The sequence below is a fragment of the Anopheles marshallii genome, chromosome 2 (assembly GCF_943734725.1).
Source record: "Anopheles marshallii chromosome 2, idAnoMarsDA_429_01, whole genome shotgun sequence".
NCBI lineage: Eukaryota > Metazoa > Arthropoda > Insecta > Diptera > Culicidae > Anopheles > Anopheles marshallii.
Genome location: NC_071326.1, coordinates 41,227,544 through 41,246,423, shown reverse-complemented (window position 1 = coordinate 41,246,423; position 18,880 = coordinate 41,227,544). Strand labels below are relative to the sequence as shown.

The 18,880-nt window shown below is 43.9% G+C and overlaps 1 protein-coding gene across 1 annotated transcript; it reads right to left on the bottom strand.

Moving 5' to 3' along the window:
• Positions 1 to 385: 385 nt before the first annotated feature.
• Positions 386 to 1,570, bottom strand: LOC128708125 (uncharacterized). The gene is made up of 4 exons (XM_053803084.1): positions 1,475 to 1,570; positions 1,063 to 1,240; positions 742 to 954; positions 386 to 678 (listed from the first exon to the last, which is right to left on the bottom strand). The coding sequence occupies exons 1-4, from the start codon at positions 1,568 to 1,570 to the stop codon at positions 386 to 388; spliced, it is 780 nt and encodes a 259-aa protein (XP_053659059.1).
• Positions 1,571 to 18,880: the final 17,310 nt, after the last annotated feature.

Genomic DNA, 18,880 nt, shown 5'->3' with positions numbered 1-18,880 from the left:
GCCGCCGTGTTAGCAAACCCAACACCCAAATGCAAACAGAGTAGGCTGTACTCTCCAGTCCGGGTTCAGGGGCGGGGACTCGAAGCCCTCCAGCACACCTAAGCTTCCACCGCCCGCCCAGGGGAAGGGTAGGGGGGTGGCCAGTACAATCAAACACTACGGCAAGCACAAAATGGTAAGATTCAACGAGGAAGCATAATCCACCTAAAGGGCGAGGGCCGGATCAATCAATGGACGTCCAGGCGGTTAACACTAGAGTGGTTGGATGCTGATGGGCTCACTCATTTTCGGGCAAGCAATAGAGCAAACCCACCACAAACGGGGGACCGCATCGGGTCCAATCACCAACAAACCCCATCCTCCGTCTCCCTGCTGCCCAACCAGCTTAAACCAGATAGTTGGCCTCATTGGCATCGAAGAGAATGTGCTTCAGTCCACCGTCGCTCAGGTGCATGTTTTCCTTCCGATAGTGGTACGGTGGGGCCACGGGCAATCCGGTTTTGTCCTTGCACGGCGGCCCGGTGGCCGTACCGGGGCCGGCCGTCGGTGCAGCCGGGCACGGAATCGCCACAATCGCCACCTCGCGCAGTTTCGTCATGTGGACGAGGTTTTTGTAGAACAAGCGAATCACACCCCAAACGGTCGCGTTGAACACGAGCATAATCACGCAGAAACCCCCTAAGGTAAGCGGAAGCGTTAGTGCGATATTAAAAGGGGTTTTATCGACCATTCCATTCTTACAGTATTCCCATTTGGCCACGTACTGGAAGGTGGAATCGTTGCAGCCACAAGCCAACACGATCGAACCGATGGCGAGCGTGCCGAAGAAATCGACCACCATCCAGGGGATGAAGAACTCGTGCCGGTTGCGCAGCGTACCGATCAGCAGCCCCAGACAGCTCAGCACGTAGATGGTGGCCACCGTCGTCCCGATGTACAGTATGCAAAGTGTCGCTGCAATAATGAACGGGAACGACCGTCAGGATTTACATACGGAGCGGACATCAATTCTGCCCGGCGCTATGCTTTACGACCGTTCGACGCCGTCAGCATTATCCTTACCGGAAGCGAGCTTTTCCGCAGATCGGAAGCGCCATTCGTTGTTCGACTCGCCTTGGTCGTTCGTCGTCCAGAAGTACTCACACTTCTGTTCCGCGATGCTCATCTGCAGGATGGTGCTCATCTCCTCGGCATGGGCCAGCCCGAGCAGCATCACAAACAGGAAAACGTGTGCCGTAAGCTTTTGGAGGGGGGTGGTGGGAGGGAGGGGGGTGGGGAGGAGTGGGTAGAAGTCAGCAGAACATCAGCAAGTTAGAACGGATGGGAACAGTAAAAGTTTTATAATGCGCTTTGCCTCCTCCTTCCCGGGCTTCCCGTGGTGTGCCAAGGGCAAGGTTTATTGGGCGGTCGGTATGTTCGGCCGACGAACGCTGGATGCATCCCCCGTACCGGATGTTGGCCTTTTGTCACTTACCACTTTATAGATTGCGATGAGGATGGCCGTGACGCGCAGATACTTCGGCGACAGTGGCATGTTGATGGCTTCGATAACTCGATTAATGATGTACATTTTACTGCTGTGCTTTGTTATCTTCACTTCCCTAGCCGAATGGGGCAGGAAATCGTACAATCCCGCTCAGCGGAAGTAATCACTTTCGAAACGAACAAAGGACTTTTTCCAACACTGAAAATATGTAAAAAAAAGGTTCTTTTTTTTTGCTGTGTGTGTGCTAAAGTCGTGTAGTTTTGGTTTTACCAGTGCAGTTTTGTTCTTATTACCACCAAACACTACAAATGGCGCAGTGTGGCCCCTTGCAGTGTGTGTTCTACGGGGGAGTTAGTTTTGTCGTTGCTCTTTGGTGCAATGGCTCGCGGCTATCGTGGTGTTGTAATCACTTGGCTGTTTTTAACAGCACAACCAGCACTCCATTAACTACCTCTTGGACTACCGTTGCTTGTGGGGTGTTGTTGTTGAAACGCCAGCACTAAACTATCACTCACTTTGTGCGGAACATTGAACGCCAGTGTGCCAGTGTACCGTGCCGTCCTGGAAGCTACTTACATTGTGACTGACAGGAACGGAAAATCGAATCGTCCTTCGGTTTTTGCGGCGGCTGCTGCTGGATGCGGTCGTCGTCGCTTCCCGGGGGGTGGGTGGTGATGTTTTTGGGGCGGGTAATGTTTTTATTCACAGCGCATGCGCATCTCACGGTGGATTCGCTTTCGTTTTTAAATGTAAACAATCGGCAAAGAAAGGGAGTGCGGGAAAGGGGCACACATGGGCACAATAACAAATCGATTGGAACTTTACTTTACTAATTTGCATGAGAATGTTACTAATTGTGTACTATTTCGCGTTAATATTCAAAATTTAATTTTTACTCCACCGGTAAGGTAGTGCTCTACGCGTGATCGTACCATACATGTGACAAGAACAAGGCTGCATCGAACATGTCAGACAAATGAACAAACGTACCTTGCAATCAAACTAACTTTCTTAACCGGCGCTACAACCTTGCTTCGAGGTCTTGGTCTACTGCAGGAGTTCCCTAAATCGCTCATAATCGAATCCTCTGTCCATGTCAGCGACCTAAAGTAACTTTACTGGGTTGTTCGGGGTCATTCTCATGAAATAGCTAAGCCCACCGGAGCCTAATTCACTGTACGGCAGTTCGTTGACATTCACTTCGAAGAGTTCGTCATTCTAGCGACTCCCATTTAGGGCCGAAAAATCTTTTTGAACACCTTCCACTCGAACAAAATCCTTGTCTTAGAAGCGTATATGAGTTCCAGAACTACATAAGTTCAACATAGTCCCAGCATCATTCGTCGCGGCAGGTGATTTTTGTGAAGAAGTATGACTTTAGAAAGACTGATTGGCACGATGCACGTACTACGTGGAACTTATTTGTTAATAATCGTCTTATCAGGAGCCGGCAGAACTAGTTGTCTCCTAGTGTTGCTGAAGATGCTAAGCTGAAGATGGAAGATGGGATAGGTGGGGATAGCAGCAGGATTAGGAGGAGCAAAAGGGTCATCGATCGACGTTCGGCTGCCGATCGATAAGATATACCCGAATAAGGCAGTAGTTGCGCAAAAAGGGACAAAGCATGTAATAGCGATGGAAACATAGAGAAGACAGGAACAGTTTTTGAACCTAAATTTATACATTTATCTAAAGTAATGTGTTCGTAAAGGGTTAAAAAACTGAACGGTATTTCTTCATGCATAACAAAAAAGACCTTTTATAAATTTGACCTTCACAACCAGCTATGCCTTAATTTGATTATGAGCTGATAGTTTTACAAGACTGTTGGCAGAGTTGTTGTTACAGCAACGATCGGACAGTGTTGTGTTTCTCGCATTCTTTCTAGCCGATAGAGCGCTACCTGAGCTACAGTGTGCGGCGTGTTCCAATGTTGAGAATATAAAGGTTCGTGTCTAGGCTAAAACGGCAGAAGAGTCGGTTTCTAATCGTACCATAGACCTAGTGCACCACTGCTATAATATTTGTAATATAGGTTTTGGAAATATTGTTACATTTTACCTCCAGAATTGTATTGTGTGGAAATAGTTTCATATATTTTCCAAAGTTACATTAAAATTATTAAGTTGTACAGATTTTGCTGCAGTGTAATCTACCCTTTAGCACATTTTTCTCTCACTTCTCTCACGCTTTAGTGTGTCTCTCTCTCTGTTTAACCATGCTGCTTCGTTTGCTCTTTCTTTCTACAGCATTGAGCGCTGCTCGATGAGATGCGAAAGCAAGCGAGAAGGAAGATCGCCGTAGACATCATAAATGAAACAGAGAGGGAGCGAGTTTCTTTCGCTCTTTCTTTCATAGCTGAGTATTTTATGTTCCCCAAGACGTCCGAGTGAGACGGTTGCTGTTTGCTGTCTCTCAGTGCGTGTCGTTGGTTATGCTGCCATCGGGAACACGCGAAGCACAAAAACAGTACGGTTCTCTCGCGTCTCTTTTTCTCGGTCGCTCTCTCGAGGCGTACGGACGTGTGTAAAATCGGTGCGCTCGTGCTATTTTGAAAGTGTATTTCCTCGCGTACGTTTTTCCGCCCGGTGGAAAACAGCGTATTCGGCCGCCGGGAAAAACGGGTGCGTAACGGCGTCAGGTGTAAAGTGATCGACGATTTTCGAACAAGTGTTGCTGCAAAGTGTGTGCGTTTGTGTTTTTTTTGGGGAAGGTTTCGAAGGTGAACTAGCTTTATTGGAGTTTATCTACCTTTATGGCAGTAGCGTGGGGTTGAACTGAATCACGCAGCGGTGCAGGTGGTGAAGAATGTGTGAGCACAGTGTGATCTTCTCGATCGTGTGCAAACCAACGTGCTTCAAATGTCTTTGATATGACATACGAGAACACCAGGTTTTGGGCCAATGATCTATCTGCCGAAAAAAAGAAAATAATACAGCAGTGTTTGTGTTCTTAAAAAGAAACCCCCAAATGTGGCATTTATGAACCTTTCTTGCGATTCGAACAAACAATCAACAAACCTTCAGGTTCGCATAAAGGTTGTAGCCTTTTTCACCGAGTTTTCACGGTAGATTGTTTTTTTTTTAGTCGGGAGAAAAACCACCTTTTCCCACACATACCCACACACACACTTGTCAGTAGGCGCGCGGTGTGCGTAGTTTCCAAGGCAACGAATCTTAACGGTGTGAATGGTTGTTTTTTTTCGTTGTTGGTTGTTTTCGGCTGTGTTGTACCATTTCCCCCAAAAACCAAATTCTGCAATGTTTTGTGGGAACGATTTTTTATGTTTTGTTTTTTTTGGTGACATTTTTGCTTGTTTGCATATTTGGAAACGGTGTGTGTGTGTGCGTATATTGCGAGGATTTTGTGCCTTTTTTTCGTTCTTCTTGACGTTAGTGAGTACCGTTTCTCGCTCTTTCCTTCGATCATTGGTTGTTTCTGGCCTCTTTCTCTTTCCTGCGGATGATATTTTTAACAAAGTTCCCGGCCAGTTTGGCGATGTTTCTTTCATTGCGGTGCTTGATCTTCCAAAAAAGCGTAAATTTTCATTCGTCAACAAGAGTGGTCTTCTGCATGATTGTGCGATCAAGAATTGCTTTGCTGACTTAAGACACCTTTTCTTGTAAAGCTTCCGTGAGAGTGTCGGCGATGTTTAGCGGAACTGTAAAAACACACGAAACCAACATAAAAAAAAAAACCGGTCATGATTGCTGCTTGGGAGAAAGGGGGAAAGAAAAACACACACACACACGAAATGTGCGATCGCACGTTCCACGATCATCTCGATTCGTTCACTAGCCGCTATTGTGACGTTTGTTTGGTGAAGTTGGTTCAATGTTCATTCAACATTCTGATGATCGCTCGAAGTGCCGCACGCTAAATTGCTTAACCTCTTCTTTTACAGGCGCCCAGTGTTCGTGCGTAGTTGCGCCGTTGGTGTAGTGGTGCGCTGGTGCGCCTGTGTGTATTTAGTGCCAGTGTCAGTCACGCACGGTGACGAAATCGTGCACGAGTGTTGTGTTGATTTTTGCGGGGCGATGTTCTAAGCCCCTGTCAAATGACGTCGGTGCGATGAAATAAAAATACGGAAAGAATAAATCATTGATCCCGGGTGATTGCGGTTGTGTTTGGAGAGTGCGTGTTTTGAGTGTGGGTTTGTGTGAGTTTCAGTGTGTGTTTGTGGTTCGTGCGGAACACAAACACAGAAACAGCGGTGTAGAACGACAAGTGGAACCAACAAAAAAAAAAAACAAGCAGCAGAGAAACAACACAACCGCATAAAAAATAACACCGTCAAACGATCATCGGTCTTAAAGGTAAGAATAGTCTGTTGTTATATTACTGATAAGCGTTTTGTTTTCTTCACCCGCGTTCTAAGCGGACGTTATGAACGATGCTGTCAGTTGCAGTTTTGAGTAAAGCGAAAACATTTCGTCTCGAACGCGCGATCATGCCCGTGTTGTGTTGGTATGCGTGATGCACACTGTGTCGCGCAGAGGAATGCATGAGTGCGATCGACGGCTCTGCGATCGTTCGTAGCTCGTAGCCGTAGTGGTAGTTGTGAATGATTTTAGCGTCTCCCTGAGGGAATCATATGGAATGTGCGGAACAGAAACGGGCGAATGAAAGAGACGGAAAAACGCTACACAGCCTCCAATTCGATCTCTTGCCCGTGTTCACTTCTTTCATTCGCCCTGGACGGGCGAGTACGGTAGAGTGCGGGCGGAATCGGAAGAAAATTCTTTTCCTTTTCTTTTACTTCGCTTTTCTCGCTTTGGATGTTTCGATCTTTCTTTTGGGCTTCGGCAAACGTATCGGTATAATGGGTTTTTGGGATGCTGGGTTTTGTCGGTTGTGTGTGTGTGTGTGCGCGCGGGGAAAAGGTTAAGAGAAAAAAAGGGAATAAAGTAAGGGCCAAGGGCCGTTTGGTCGATTGTGAAGGGAAGCAAAACAGCGATCCAAGATCGCGTACACTATCGACCGATGAAACGAATCGATCTATGGCCGGATTCGATCCGGTATGAATGGATAGAAAACAGTGCGGGATGTTTGTGACGTTGGCGGTCTCTGTGATGCGACAACGTTGCACGTAATGCCGTGGAAGCTAAATAAAAGCATATAAAATAGAATGTAAAAAGTGAAATCATTAATATTGAACGCAATTTTCTATGACAAGAAAATACTTAAATGAAAAAAATTACAGGGTTCCGCAATATATAGAATGTAGCGCACATTCTTTATTGAATCCTGTAAACTAATAAGAATAAAATGTCAATTGATATGGAATAGCGTACATAGTTTAGTTAATGTTATCAAAGATTCGAATAATTGTTTTTTTTTGTGTTTTATTTGTTTGTGTTAGATGTGGACATTTCTATGAGCTACCGCTACAACTTTTAATGAATTACAAAATTTCAAAATAAAATAAGGAGAAACAATTATTTTACTGTATTGTTTCTAACATAACCTTTAATTTAAAACGAAACTAGGACTATTTTTTAAAATTAATAAACTTCTTATTTTAAAACTTTAAAACTGCAAGGTTTTTCATAGTCATTTTAAACGATCTTGCATTGTTGAGTATTTATTAAACTAAACAACAAAAGACGATCGTCCGGGTAGGTGTTATTGAACGTTTCGATTGCATTTGTAATCACCGTGGAAAATGTAATGCACCGATTCGAATCGACTTCCACAACCCTCAAGACCACACCCAGGGGAAAAATCTTTGATCATTCTCGTTCTCCGTTCTAGGGTGACATTCCTTCTGGGAAAGGGTGAACCGACTTTTGCTTCCATTTACCTATCGCTAGAAACCCATGCAAGTGGCTTTGAATATTGCACCACAAATCATATGCCGCTTTGCAACAGGTCCCTTTCGATATGGTGAAAAACAAGAGTAACATAAAAGATATGGGAAAAAGAAAACACCCACCCAGCGGGGTATACCTTTCACCTTGGTTGGTAAACGATCGCGGTGTTTCTTTTAACGTTTGCGTACCGATCAACATCGATGACACGCTACATTTGGCGTACGGATACGTTCGATCCCCCGTCATCAACCCCTGCTTGAGGGTGTGTATGTGCGTGTGTTTGTGGCCATTTATTTTTCTATGTCGAAATTCATATCCCGAAAGACACCCCGAAGAGTGGGTACGAAATGCCTTTTGATAGTGGCCGATGCCGGCAGTGTGTGTGTGTAAGAAAGGGCCAAAAGCGTACGAAACCGATCGTCCGCACAACAAAGCCCAGCATGCTGAAGACGGAAACACCGTGTACATGGTGTGCTGATGCTGCTGCTGCTGATGATGATGATGTGATCCTTGTTCACTTGCTCACTGGTTGCCCGGTTTCCTTCGGCATTCGCAACAAACCCGGGCACACAAGACGGTGGTGCCGTTCGTCTGCCGGCTGCCCCCATAAAAATACCCCCAAGAAGCTGCAAACAACTTGCGGCCTCCCCCCCTAATGGGGAGGGGAAAACAACGAAGAACAAAGCGACGAACCCTCCGTCGTTTTCGTGGCTGGAACCGTTCGTTGCATACGTGAAGCTTGTTACGGTGCACCACAAACCTTCCTTCTGGCGCCTTCCTTCCACAAAGCTCGTGGCGTTGCCAATTGCATGCCCAAACTCGAACGAGACTCATCAACGGAGTGAGTTTCGCAATGGCCGTTGGTACGGGTCGGTTTAGTTTTATTTTTTGTGTCCGCTTGCATCTGCTTCCCTAGTACATGCGGAAAAAAGGGGAACACTCCACTTTTCGCCCCTCATCCCCACCCCCCGGGGACGGGTCGCTTTTGTTTAATTTTGTACCAGTGCCGGTTCGACTCGTCATTATCGGGTTCGTTTCCTGCTGCCAGGGTGTGTCTTTCGTTTGGCGTATTTTTGTCTGTTTTCCCCCTTCCGCTTGAGCTTGGTCGATGGACGGGACGTTTGCTGATGCCGTTCCAGGATGTTTTGTCAAATGCGAATAAGAAAATGCTAGAATGCAACAGCAACGATCAACCTCCGATCGAGAGTGATCCTTTTTGCTCGTTCCATTTCGGGGAGCATTTCTGTTTGTTTTATTCCACTTTCGAGTGGTGTGTTTCTCGAAATCTCCGTAACTGACTAGACTGGGGCATGACACATTCCCTTGACTTGAAAAAAAAAGCACACACACACACGGTGGCTTTAATTCGCAACTGGAATCAAATGAATGGAATCGAGCGCCGGGTGGCGCGAGAGTAAAGATAAATACCGTGCAAAAGGATGTGATTCGGTAACAACCCGATAATTACCACACCCCAGCACACAGGGTTCGCCGGTCGGCAGGCAGGGCAGTTGGGAAGCGGAAACATTCGCATTCCTCCCGCGGCGTTTGCATCGGTTGAAGGGAAATTGAACTGATCCGTTCGTTACGGGGAGGGATTTTTTTTTTTGGGACACACTTCCATTAGGTCAATGGCATGGATCGCCATTTTGTGTGTGTGTGTGTTTTTTTTTGTTAAATTAATCGCTCCGAACGGGGTTTTAGTCGGTTGTCTGGGGAGGTAGATTGAAGCAAGCCTTTCCAGGAAGTAGAAGGAGTTACTGTTGATGCGACCATTCTGGGGTGAAGATGGAGCATAGGTTTAAGCTTGAATTGGCACATTTTCATATTTATTTAACTCACTCTTCTGGACTTCGAATGATAGGTTTATATAATAAAATCTAAAATCTAATCTTTGATAAAATCTGAAATTTTTTTTTTGTTATAAATAATCTATGCAGAACACCAAAAACCCAAAAACCTTGCACTCCTTCCCGTGCTGTTGTTTGTACGGGGTTTTCCTTCTTCTTTTCGTATCAAATTACACCCCTTCCTCAGGGTCTCTTGGTGTCTTCCTCGTATAGAGAAAAACATACACTCAAGATGGTCCTTTGCCAAGTTCCTGCCCCGTTAATGTTGCCATTTCGTCTCAGTTGTGTATACATTTTGCGTGTGCCGACCGGCGGAATGACTGATTGACGGCATGATTGGACCTTATCATCTTAAGCATTATCATTTCGTAGCATGTCCCGGACAGGATAGTTACGCTTTTTTTTTCTTTTGTGTGTCCGCTGTCTGTCACCTTGGAAATGTTTGGCTGTGGTGCAGTTTGCATGATGTGTGCGGTCCCACAAAGCCGTTTTTTGTAGAGATCTCGCTTGAAATGGCCACCTCTACCGAGTGCTCTGCGCCAGTTGAGGAACGTCTTCGCTGTCTTTTATATGTTGATCTTACGTACGATTAATTGCGCTCACACACATAAGCGAACGAGAACAAGTGGAAAAGAGCCTCCTTCAGGGGAGAAGTCCTCCTCATACGCCAACACGTGTCGTAACCGACACTCCAGCATGAATGGAGGGTGGAAGTGATTATTGCTAAACGTAAAATGGAACCATCGGGTTCAATAATAACCAAAGGAATCGAGGCGACGGTGGCAGGTATTTACAATTGAAAAGCATTTTTGCACCACCAAATGGGGAATCTAGTGCAAAGATAACATTTGCGGTGTGTTTCGCTATCTGCGGCTTTCAGCACGTTGGGAAATGCGCTCGGAAAACGATCCACAAACTTTGTTTTTCCAACGAAAAGCTTTGGAATGGGTATGGGGTGGATGCAATCTCATCAATCGAAGTGCCTAGCCCGTGTTTCTTGCCGTTGCAAGTCATTGGTTGGGTTTCTGCAATAAAGCTACCACGCCGAAGGGATCACAGTGGGAAAAGTAGCGCTAGGAAATGAAACATTAGTTTAAATATATTTAATTTTAGTACAATAAATGAATTTTGTGTACAATTTGTGTACATCATTACTTTCGAAAATGACTCAATGCCATGATTTTGATCCATAAAAATAAAATTTTTGGAACTCGTCAATCCAGCGTAAATACTCACTGTGTCGAAAATTGTCTGCACTAGCAGTGAAAATGTGAATCACCCGAGAGAATTGAGTGTGTGTTTGTATTAAGTTTTCCGTGGTGGAATCGGCTTACCGTGCGGTGTCCGTATATCCTTCTATGAGTAGCGAAATATAATTTATTAGAATCGATCTCTCTATCGGTGCGCTGTTCCCGCTGAAGTTGGTTAAAGTTGGGTGAAGATTTGTTGAAAGTTGGACGGGATGGAATGATGAACAAAAGTTTTCCACCATTCGTGTATTGAATCCGGACCAAAGTTTTCCCCACGAACGTTCAATCAGGATGGATTATAAAGACTTTTCGGTCCGTTATGATGGAATGGTTCATTTTTCATCAACATATTTTTAACGTTTAATTTAATTGACAATGAAGCAAAACGCGGAAATTTGATGAAGGCGTTCGGTTCTTTGTTGCGAGTGACCGAGTCACTTGATCACGTATCGATTTTGTCAACACTTAAAACACAAGTGGTTTGTGGCTTTTTTTTCCATACCGCTTAGCAAACACATATTGACTGAGCGCACAAGTTATCTTAAGCGCTGGTATAAGCAGTTGCCGTGATTTGGTGTTGGTCGACGCAAGACTCTACAGGTTGTTTTGCTGGTGGTGGAATCGAAGGCTACGGATTGTGTGGGATCTATTTGGTGTTAATAATTGTGCCGGTGGGTGTTTTTAGGGCGAAATTCTTGATGTACGAGCAGATTGTTTCGAGTGTTCTCGAACGGTGAGGAGCCACTTGATGAGCGGTTAGCTTAAGCCCCGTTCCGTGTGTACTCTCGAATGGATGACGGAAGCTCATTTATCGCTTTTGTATGTGGTGATTACCTACTAGCCTCATGAGTCATGAGTCAAACGCATAAAATTAGTTGTAATTTAAGGAAATTTATTAAAAATGCACTCGGATGGTCATAAACAAGTTCAAATGGGTTCTTTCAATGAACAAAGGGATGGGAAAATCATTATTGTTGATACAACTAGAGCGAACTGGTTCGTTTACTGTGAACAACTGAATGAACGGTAACGAAGCTTTCGTTCTTTTCTCACTCAAAATTTCTCTCGTTCATGTAGTTCGCTCACTCGATGGGCAGTTCGCTCAGCCTGCCGTTCCAGTTCGCTCAACCTACATACCATTCCGTTCAACCGGTGTTAAAATCCGTTCTTCCGTTCACTTAAAAGAACTGATCTTAAAAAAAGAACTAAACTCAAAAGAACTGGTAGAGGATTAGTTTAGGTGACCCAACTCTAGTTCAGTGGAGTATCTACTTTATCATAAACTTTATCCAAGTATGCATAACTACACTACATTTGAAAATTACAACATAAAGCGTTGTCGAAGCGTTCCTCTAACCTCTGCCTACCAACATGATTACATACGCCCCAAAATCAACAGTGGGAAGATTTATTAGCGAAAAATGCATTTTATTGCACTTCCATCCACTCTACGCGCGCCCACCGCACCCATTTTTCTTCTGTCTCGGAAGGAAAGAATAAACCATCTGTCAAACGGCACGGCAGATGATAATTTAAATTGTCACCCACATTATTTTTCCCTCCCTCCCGCGAGCCAACGGGGAAAAGTGCATTAAAATTGCATTAACAAGCAATTTATTTACTTGACCTTTTCTTCGCACGGGAAAAGGTAGATATTTTTTCGTAAGTACAACCTTTGTTTCTGTTTTTTTTTGGCGCCCCCGAATGGGAACACACAAGCGACCATTTTATATCCCCCCCAGAACCGTTGATTGACACTGATCGTTGAGCGATCATGGAGGAAAGGATTTTTGCTGTCCGTAAAAAGGGACTTTTTTCATCAAGATTCGGAAGTAAAGGAATCGCTGATAATACATCAACCGGTATCGTTCGGGCTTGTCCGTGATTGCATGCCATGTCGTGAGCACCGAATGTAATGCGCTTCCGGTCAGAGCAAATATTACAAGCCGCTGTTTGATTGCAGCTCAGCAAATGATCAAAAAAAAAAGATCCAGGAATGCATTCCGATTGCATCCGTTCGTGTTTCGATTGGTTTTGGCGGCTGCTGATGTCATTTTTTTTGCAATTCCTTGCCGGAATGTTCGGAAGGCATTCGGAAGGCAGGCCGCAACAGGGAGGAAGAGAGAGAGAGAGAGGGAGCATCAGAAGTGAGGAGCGCAAACGAAAAGGTCATTTGATGGATTTTTATTGGAGTTTGATGTTTGCAGTGTCTGAGGCAATTTGCGAATCGGAGGTAAATAATGTTTGCCTGCCCAAAACGGCCCAACCCGCCAACCAGCGGGGACGGACGGTTGGATTTAGCAAGCTAGATGGGTGGAATATAGCAAAGATTCCTGTCGACGTGTGTTTGTGTCCGTTCTGCGTGTATTTTGCGAATGCATTTTAAACCACATCCAAAAAAAAAAAGGTTAAAAGCTGTTGCCTATTCGGTTGTTTGTTAAATATAGTTAGCAAGCTCTGTTCGCCGCGGACGGATATTAATGGCGTAGCGTTCGTTACCGGTGCATTATTAAATAAATAAATAAGAAAAAAAACATACGGAACATGGCCACGTTTCGATATTTTTTCGTCCGGTTATTGACCGCCAAACCAAGCCAAAACCAGGCAGACACTAGGCTCTTCCCCCGTTACACCCCCATGCCCGGTTTCCTGACCGGGGGCCACTGAGCATGAATCATTTTCGTTGTATTGCCGGTGGCATCGGTCGCCTGTCGGAACAGTGCCTTGACGTCCTGGGGTATGCTCCTTAGTGTTGTGTTGTCTGTTGTAGATATATTTTGTTTTGTTACTCATTCTCTCCTCGTATTTTGGCTTCCTACCCTCCCCTGATCGAAACTGTATCTTATACAGCCGTCCGAAACTGAACCGCAATGAACGAGACATGACGGGTGCCGGTGCAGTGCTGGCAATGCAATAAAGACCGCAAATAGCGCTGGTGCATTGGATCTCTAGGATCTAGGGAGTTTGTTGCTTGCACCCGCAGTTCGTGTTTTGCGTTCCCGCACCTCGCCATCGGTTGGGTTGCAAGCATAAACAGTCCTTGTTTACATTCGGTACCACAAATTTGGTACCAACGGGGGGTTTTTTTTCGTTGGGTGAAAAAAGAATGCAACCAAACACACACACACACACAAGCCGGGAGAGTGAAGGAACGGTGTGCAGAAGGGGGGTATTTTGTGGCCACAAAGCCGTCATTCCTTCACTTGTGCTGCTCGTCTTTCGATTTTTCGTGGGAACATTTGAGGGGAAGGGAGGGGGGGGGGGGGGGCGAGGGGGGGGGGGACCCTTTTTGAAGCGCACACGGAACGTGACGGATGGATGGGTAAATTTTAAAATTCGTGCCTCGAGTTGCGCATTTCGGGTGCTGGGTAGAAGACCTCACCGACACTCTGCTTTTGATCCCGATGCAGAGTTATTCTTTTTGAGTGCTTTTTTTTGTTGTTTGGTGCTTGGTTGGTGTACTTCTTTGGAGTCACTTTAAACCGACATTGATGACGATGGGAAGGAGCTAGAGTATGATGATGCTAGCGTGTTTGGGTATGTGAACGATGTGCTTCGATTCGAACTTTTGGTGGACCAAAGTTTAGTGTCGATGGTAACCCTTAACGCGTTCGGCGCCCAGGGTGTAGTGAAGTTTACTGCGGGCTGAATATGGCGATACTACTACAAACCAAACACACCACACATGTGAAGAGATTGTTGAATTTACGTGTGATAAAAAGTTGAAAAATAACCAATTTTATTTACAAACTACAATGCTTTTTAATAGAAGTGCCCTAAAGCGTCACCCACATTTGGGTGACGGGAGCATTTGGAGGCATTTTGCGTCACCCATAGATTAAACCGTCACCCAGAGATTTAATTTTGATCCTCTGGGCCACGGTGAGCGTAAAAATTGCAAATTTCTGCAGCATTTAAAACTATTTTTCAGCTATTTAGCAAAAATTGAGTTCTTTAAAAAATGTGGAATGTACGGGAAAAATGTTGCATATTGCACTATGACTTCTCATAGTGAGCGATATAAATAAATATTATATATAAATAAATAAATTAATGCAAATGTTGAATTATAGATGCTGGAAATCACGTTTTCTTCTGTCTTTAAGTATATTTGTTTATACTGATAAACCACTCATCTTCTATCTAAATGAGTGTTGGGTTGTATCTCGTTTGTGCTATCATTTGTCGTTTTTATTTGTCAAACTACTATCTTATTGTTTAATCATCCTAAAGACGTTTATAGCCTTTAGAGTTGCAAGACTCGCACTAGAAACCACGACAGTATTGGAGCATTGTTTGTGATATCATCTGGCGTCGGTGCCATTATTCGCCCTACTCTTGTCATATTGTTGTGATGATTTTGTCATGTCATCTGCGGTCGTTTATGATAAATGGATAAATTCACCTCTCACTGTCACCGATTCAATGCTTAATTAAATACTCTCATTAATTGTGGCTGTACGAAGGCATTGATACCACTGCACTTCATTAATCATCGGCAGTTGATAGCATTGTTACTGCTGGTTACTGCTGGAAGCTGAAACAACCCACCACCTGTGAAGGGTTAACATTCAGCAATGTGTATATCAACATGCCAACGACTATCTCTCGTGGTTCCACCCTGCTCAAGTAGCATGGGACTTGGATGTGTTGTGCTACGTGCGCAAAGGCACGAGTTCCCCCCTTGAAAGTTCATGCTGGCCCGTATCTTAACTCGCAACAAATGTCCGCATCAACAACGCCCCGTCCACACTGCAGTTCCGATGTGCGTTCGGGTTGCATTTGAAGGCAGACGCGACAGACGACAGCTGATAAGACGACGGACCGCAACTTGCGCAACTTTACCGGTCGCGCCCCCGACCAGGAGGGACGAAGTGTGTCGAAGAGGCATTATTTGATTCTTATGCAGGCTTATGATGGCAAACCGTCTCTTTGGGTGAGATTTCACAAATCATGCTCCTAACAACCCAGGAGGTTTTCAGTGGAAGTGGCACAATTGCTCCCCCTCCGCCTGGAATCGCTTTTCAGCGACGAGGATCAAACGAAGCACCGGTTTTTAAATGCATGCACAAATTCGCCACTGAAGTAGCAGCAGGACCGTTCGCTTGTGCCGGCCCGAAACCAGAAAACGATCGGACGAAAGGGCACGTTTTCCGATGGTTTCTTTTTTTTGACACGGCAAACATCATTAGCCCCCGGAGCGTGACCCCGTGTATGTTGGGTGTATCTCGCAGAACTAGCATAGACGGGAGAGGGTGCTTTCTTTTCCTTTTGTCTTGTGAACGGGCAATATTTGGATGATGAACACGAGCAAAAGAAATAAGCGAACGAGTCGAATAACTCGAAATATATCTGCCCAGCGTCGGTGTAGACGTCGGCTGCGGACACTATTTGTTCGCCCTGATTGGAAGCGCATGTTGACTAAGCGCGTAGGATTTTTTCGGCTAATGAAACGCTGTCTCGGTTGATTGGCCCGGGCACGGCCACCACGGGTGTTGCGGCTCGGTGTCGGTGAATCTGTTTTCAATTAGGAAGTGCTACACCTTTACCGTTCGTTAATTAATTTGAAAATATCCCCAAAGCTCGGCTTATTGTGCCGTTGCCGTTTGATCGCGCATGAAAAGACCAACCGTCGGTTGTCGGTTGAATTGTATTGCGAAGAAATGGGCGAACCTCTTCGCACGGCTAGTTAGCAAAAGTTTGTTAGGTGTAATTGAGCTGTTTAGTCTGGTTCAATGAATATTCCGTAATACTTGGGCGTTTGAGGGTAATGGCTTAAACAAAGGGCTCTTTATTTATTTTGTTATAAACGTAGTGTAAGTTGGGAGAAAAATTGTTTTACAATACTTATTTTGAGCCTTTAGAAAGGTAAAATTAACATATTTATTCTTAAGTGCAATTAGATGGACTTTGCGTTCTATTCATTTTTATTAATGCCATGAGAATTTATACAATATTGGTTGATCTGCTAGTTAACTAAATCCTATTCAAAAATATTTAAAATGTATTAGGTATGCAAGTAAGTTACATCATTCATTGTGATAGTTAGTAAATTTTCATTGCAGACATTGTCCTTCTTCAATTTTTTTCCAACTTTCTGACCTTTCTGATAAGTTATAGATTTCACATGCTAACTAATGCTTAATGCTCGACTTAAAAGAAGTATATTCCAGCAACAGCGTTCTGAATCAATCGAATTTAGCGGAGGTCGGATTTACAATAACCTTTAATGTAAAATTACTTTCTCGTGTCTTGTCTTGTATCCTTCTTGGTCATTCAAGCAATTTTCTATTTCATTTCCTTAATATTCACTCCAAATAAGAAGTTAAGTAAGTAAATAAGTAAGTAAGATAGGTAAGCAAATTAATAAGTTGGATTTAATTCGTCTACAATCATAATTTGTCTATTCCAAAGCAGTCCGTAATATATGACCACATAGTGATCCCACCGTATGGGAAACATGACGTACTGCTGAATATTAAGAATTCTGTACACGAAACATTAAATTAAATACGTTAAATACGTTTTTGGGCTAAGAATTTGCTAAAATTTTACTAAAAAAAAGAATGCCAATAAGAATGTAAAACTTTAATGACAATGTTATTGACAGAATAAATACGATACACCCGACTTGATGTTTCCGACCGAAGCTCAACTTTTGGCTTCAATTTTTGTAAACACGGTAAAACTGATTTGCAAACCCAATAAAATATTATTTTGCGAAGTTTGCAGGTTTTTCTAACACGCTCAACATTTCTTGAGTAGATCAAACCATTATGTGTGCGTACAATCATAGACAGTGTGCTCACAACACAAACAAAAAAAATGTGTTCAATATCTGACACCACTTTTCAACCCTTACCTTCGACACGCTTCGCTGAAGTGGAAGAAGGAAGTGTCAAATCATCATTTTGCTTCCACTTGTGACATGCTTTCTCGAAGCGTAACCATTCATCCGGCACATTACTTAACATCAATCGATTCCAGTTCACCGTGGCCGTCCCGGCGTTGTCCTGATCCGCTGGTTAAGTGGTGCTCCTAGCGACTAGGAATAAAACGGTGGAAAAAGGCGAATTTAGGCAAATTGAGCCCTGCCCAATCGCGAACCCGACCCGGTACCTGGGTGCCGGAATGCTGCCAGGGTCTATCGGCACTCTGTGCCACGTGGCCCCATGAAGTATGATGATGAATGATCATCGAACTGCGGCGTACAGGGTGCGTTATCGTCACGAGCGGCGACACGCACTCGAGCACCAAAATCAAAGGTGTGAGCGTAGAGCGACCGGGCGGTGCAAGGTGTGTCGAGGTGTTACACAACTTACTGCTACCGGGTTTCGCGTACGTAACGCACGCTGCTGACAGCGCAAGCGGTGATGAACGGTGGATCATGCCGTAGGTTAACTATTGCCGGTCTGGCGAAGGATTTATGAGCAGAGTACGGAGGGCGGTACACCGGGGTACCGGCAAAAGGGTCGTAAGTGAGCCAAGGTTTCGATATTTACCCGGCACAAATCTTGGCCCTCTTGTACGTGAATGAACCGAACGAGCCGGGCGGATGGGATTGGATTAAGTGGTTCGATTCGATGGCATCACGAGAAGGACATTAGTTTTGGTGTTTTTTTCGCTGCTTCATCATCTGCTGGTTCGAATACATCCTCACAACAAAAAAACCATATGTGCTTCGGCGTGCGGCAGTGTGTTGCTGTTGGCAGAGATAATCTATTTTAGTGTCCGTCCGTGTCCATCTGCTGAGTGGCGTTGGCTTTACTTGATCGCACGATGGCGTTTGATGTTTGACGGGGCGCTGAAAGAGATTTAAACAAGTAAGAAGATCGAAGTGTGTCAAGATTGTTTGCTAGAAGTAATGTGGGTAGGATTAAAATGTAAGACAATCAATCGATATTAAAACAAACAAGCAATGTTTAAATAAATGTAAAATAATGAATGATAAATGATTAAATAAATAGTAGTAAAGTAAATGAAAAAATAATTAAGGAAACATATAAATAAATACAAGCAATAGTAAGTAAACGAATGTTAAATGTAATTAATGAAAAAATGAAGAGCTGCAAAAATACTATAACAATATTATAGCAACGACACGAAAGGTACTTAATTCAAGAACGGATATTGATACATACAGACATTCAAAGATAGAAGAAGAGATTTACATACCTAGTAATATTTGAAGAATTTAATTAGTTTGAATAATGTACTGATGACATGAGGATGACAAATTATGATGTTAAAAGAAAATATTTTTTAGATAACTGATCGAGATAATCATAGCTCAATGTAAAAATGTTAAGTTTGTTCTACTTGTATGTTTTGATCCCGTGTGCTATGTTTTGATCTGTTATTAATATTGCTTGTTATTATTGCTTTCATATTAGTTTTTTTTGTTTAATTTCATACATTGATTTTAATTTTTTTACGAATACGAATTTATATTTATTACATATAAAACATACGCTTTAACTG

What these genes read in the sequence shown, in the direction of transcription:
- LOC128708125 (XM_053803084.1), bottom strand. Translation starts at nt 1,570, where the DNA reads ATGTACATCATTAATCGAGTTATCGAAGCCATCAACATGCCACTGTCG. An exon ending in TCATCGCAATCTATAAAGTG is followed by an intron (nt 1,241 to 1,474) that starts GTAAGTGACAAA and finishes CCCCTCCAAAAG; the next exon opens with CTTACGGCACACGTTTTCCT. An exon ending in TGCGGAAAAGCTCGCTTCCG is followed by an intron (nt 955 to 1,062) that starts GTAAGGATAATG and finishes TCATTATTGCAG; the next exon opens with CGACACTTTGCATACTGTAC.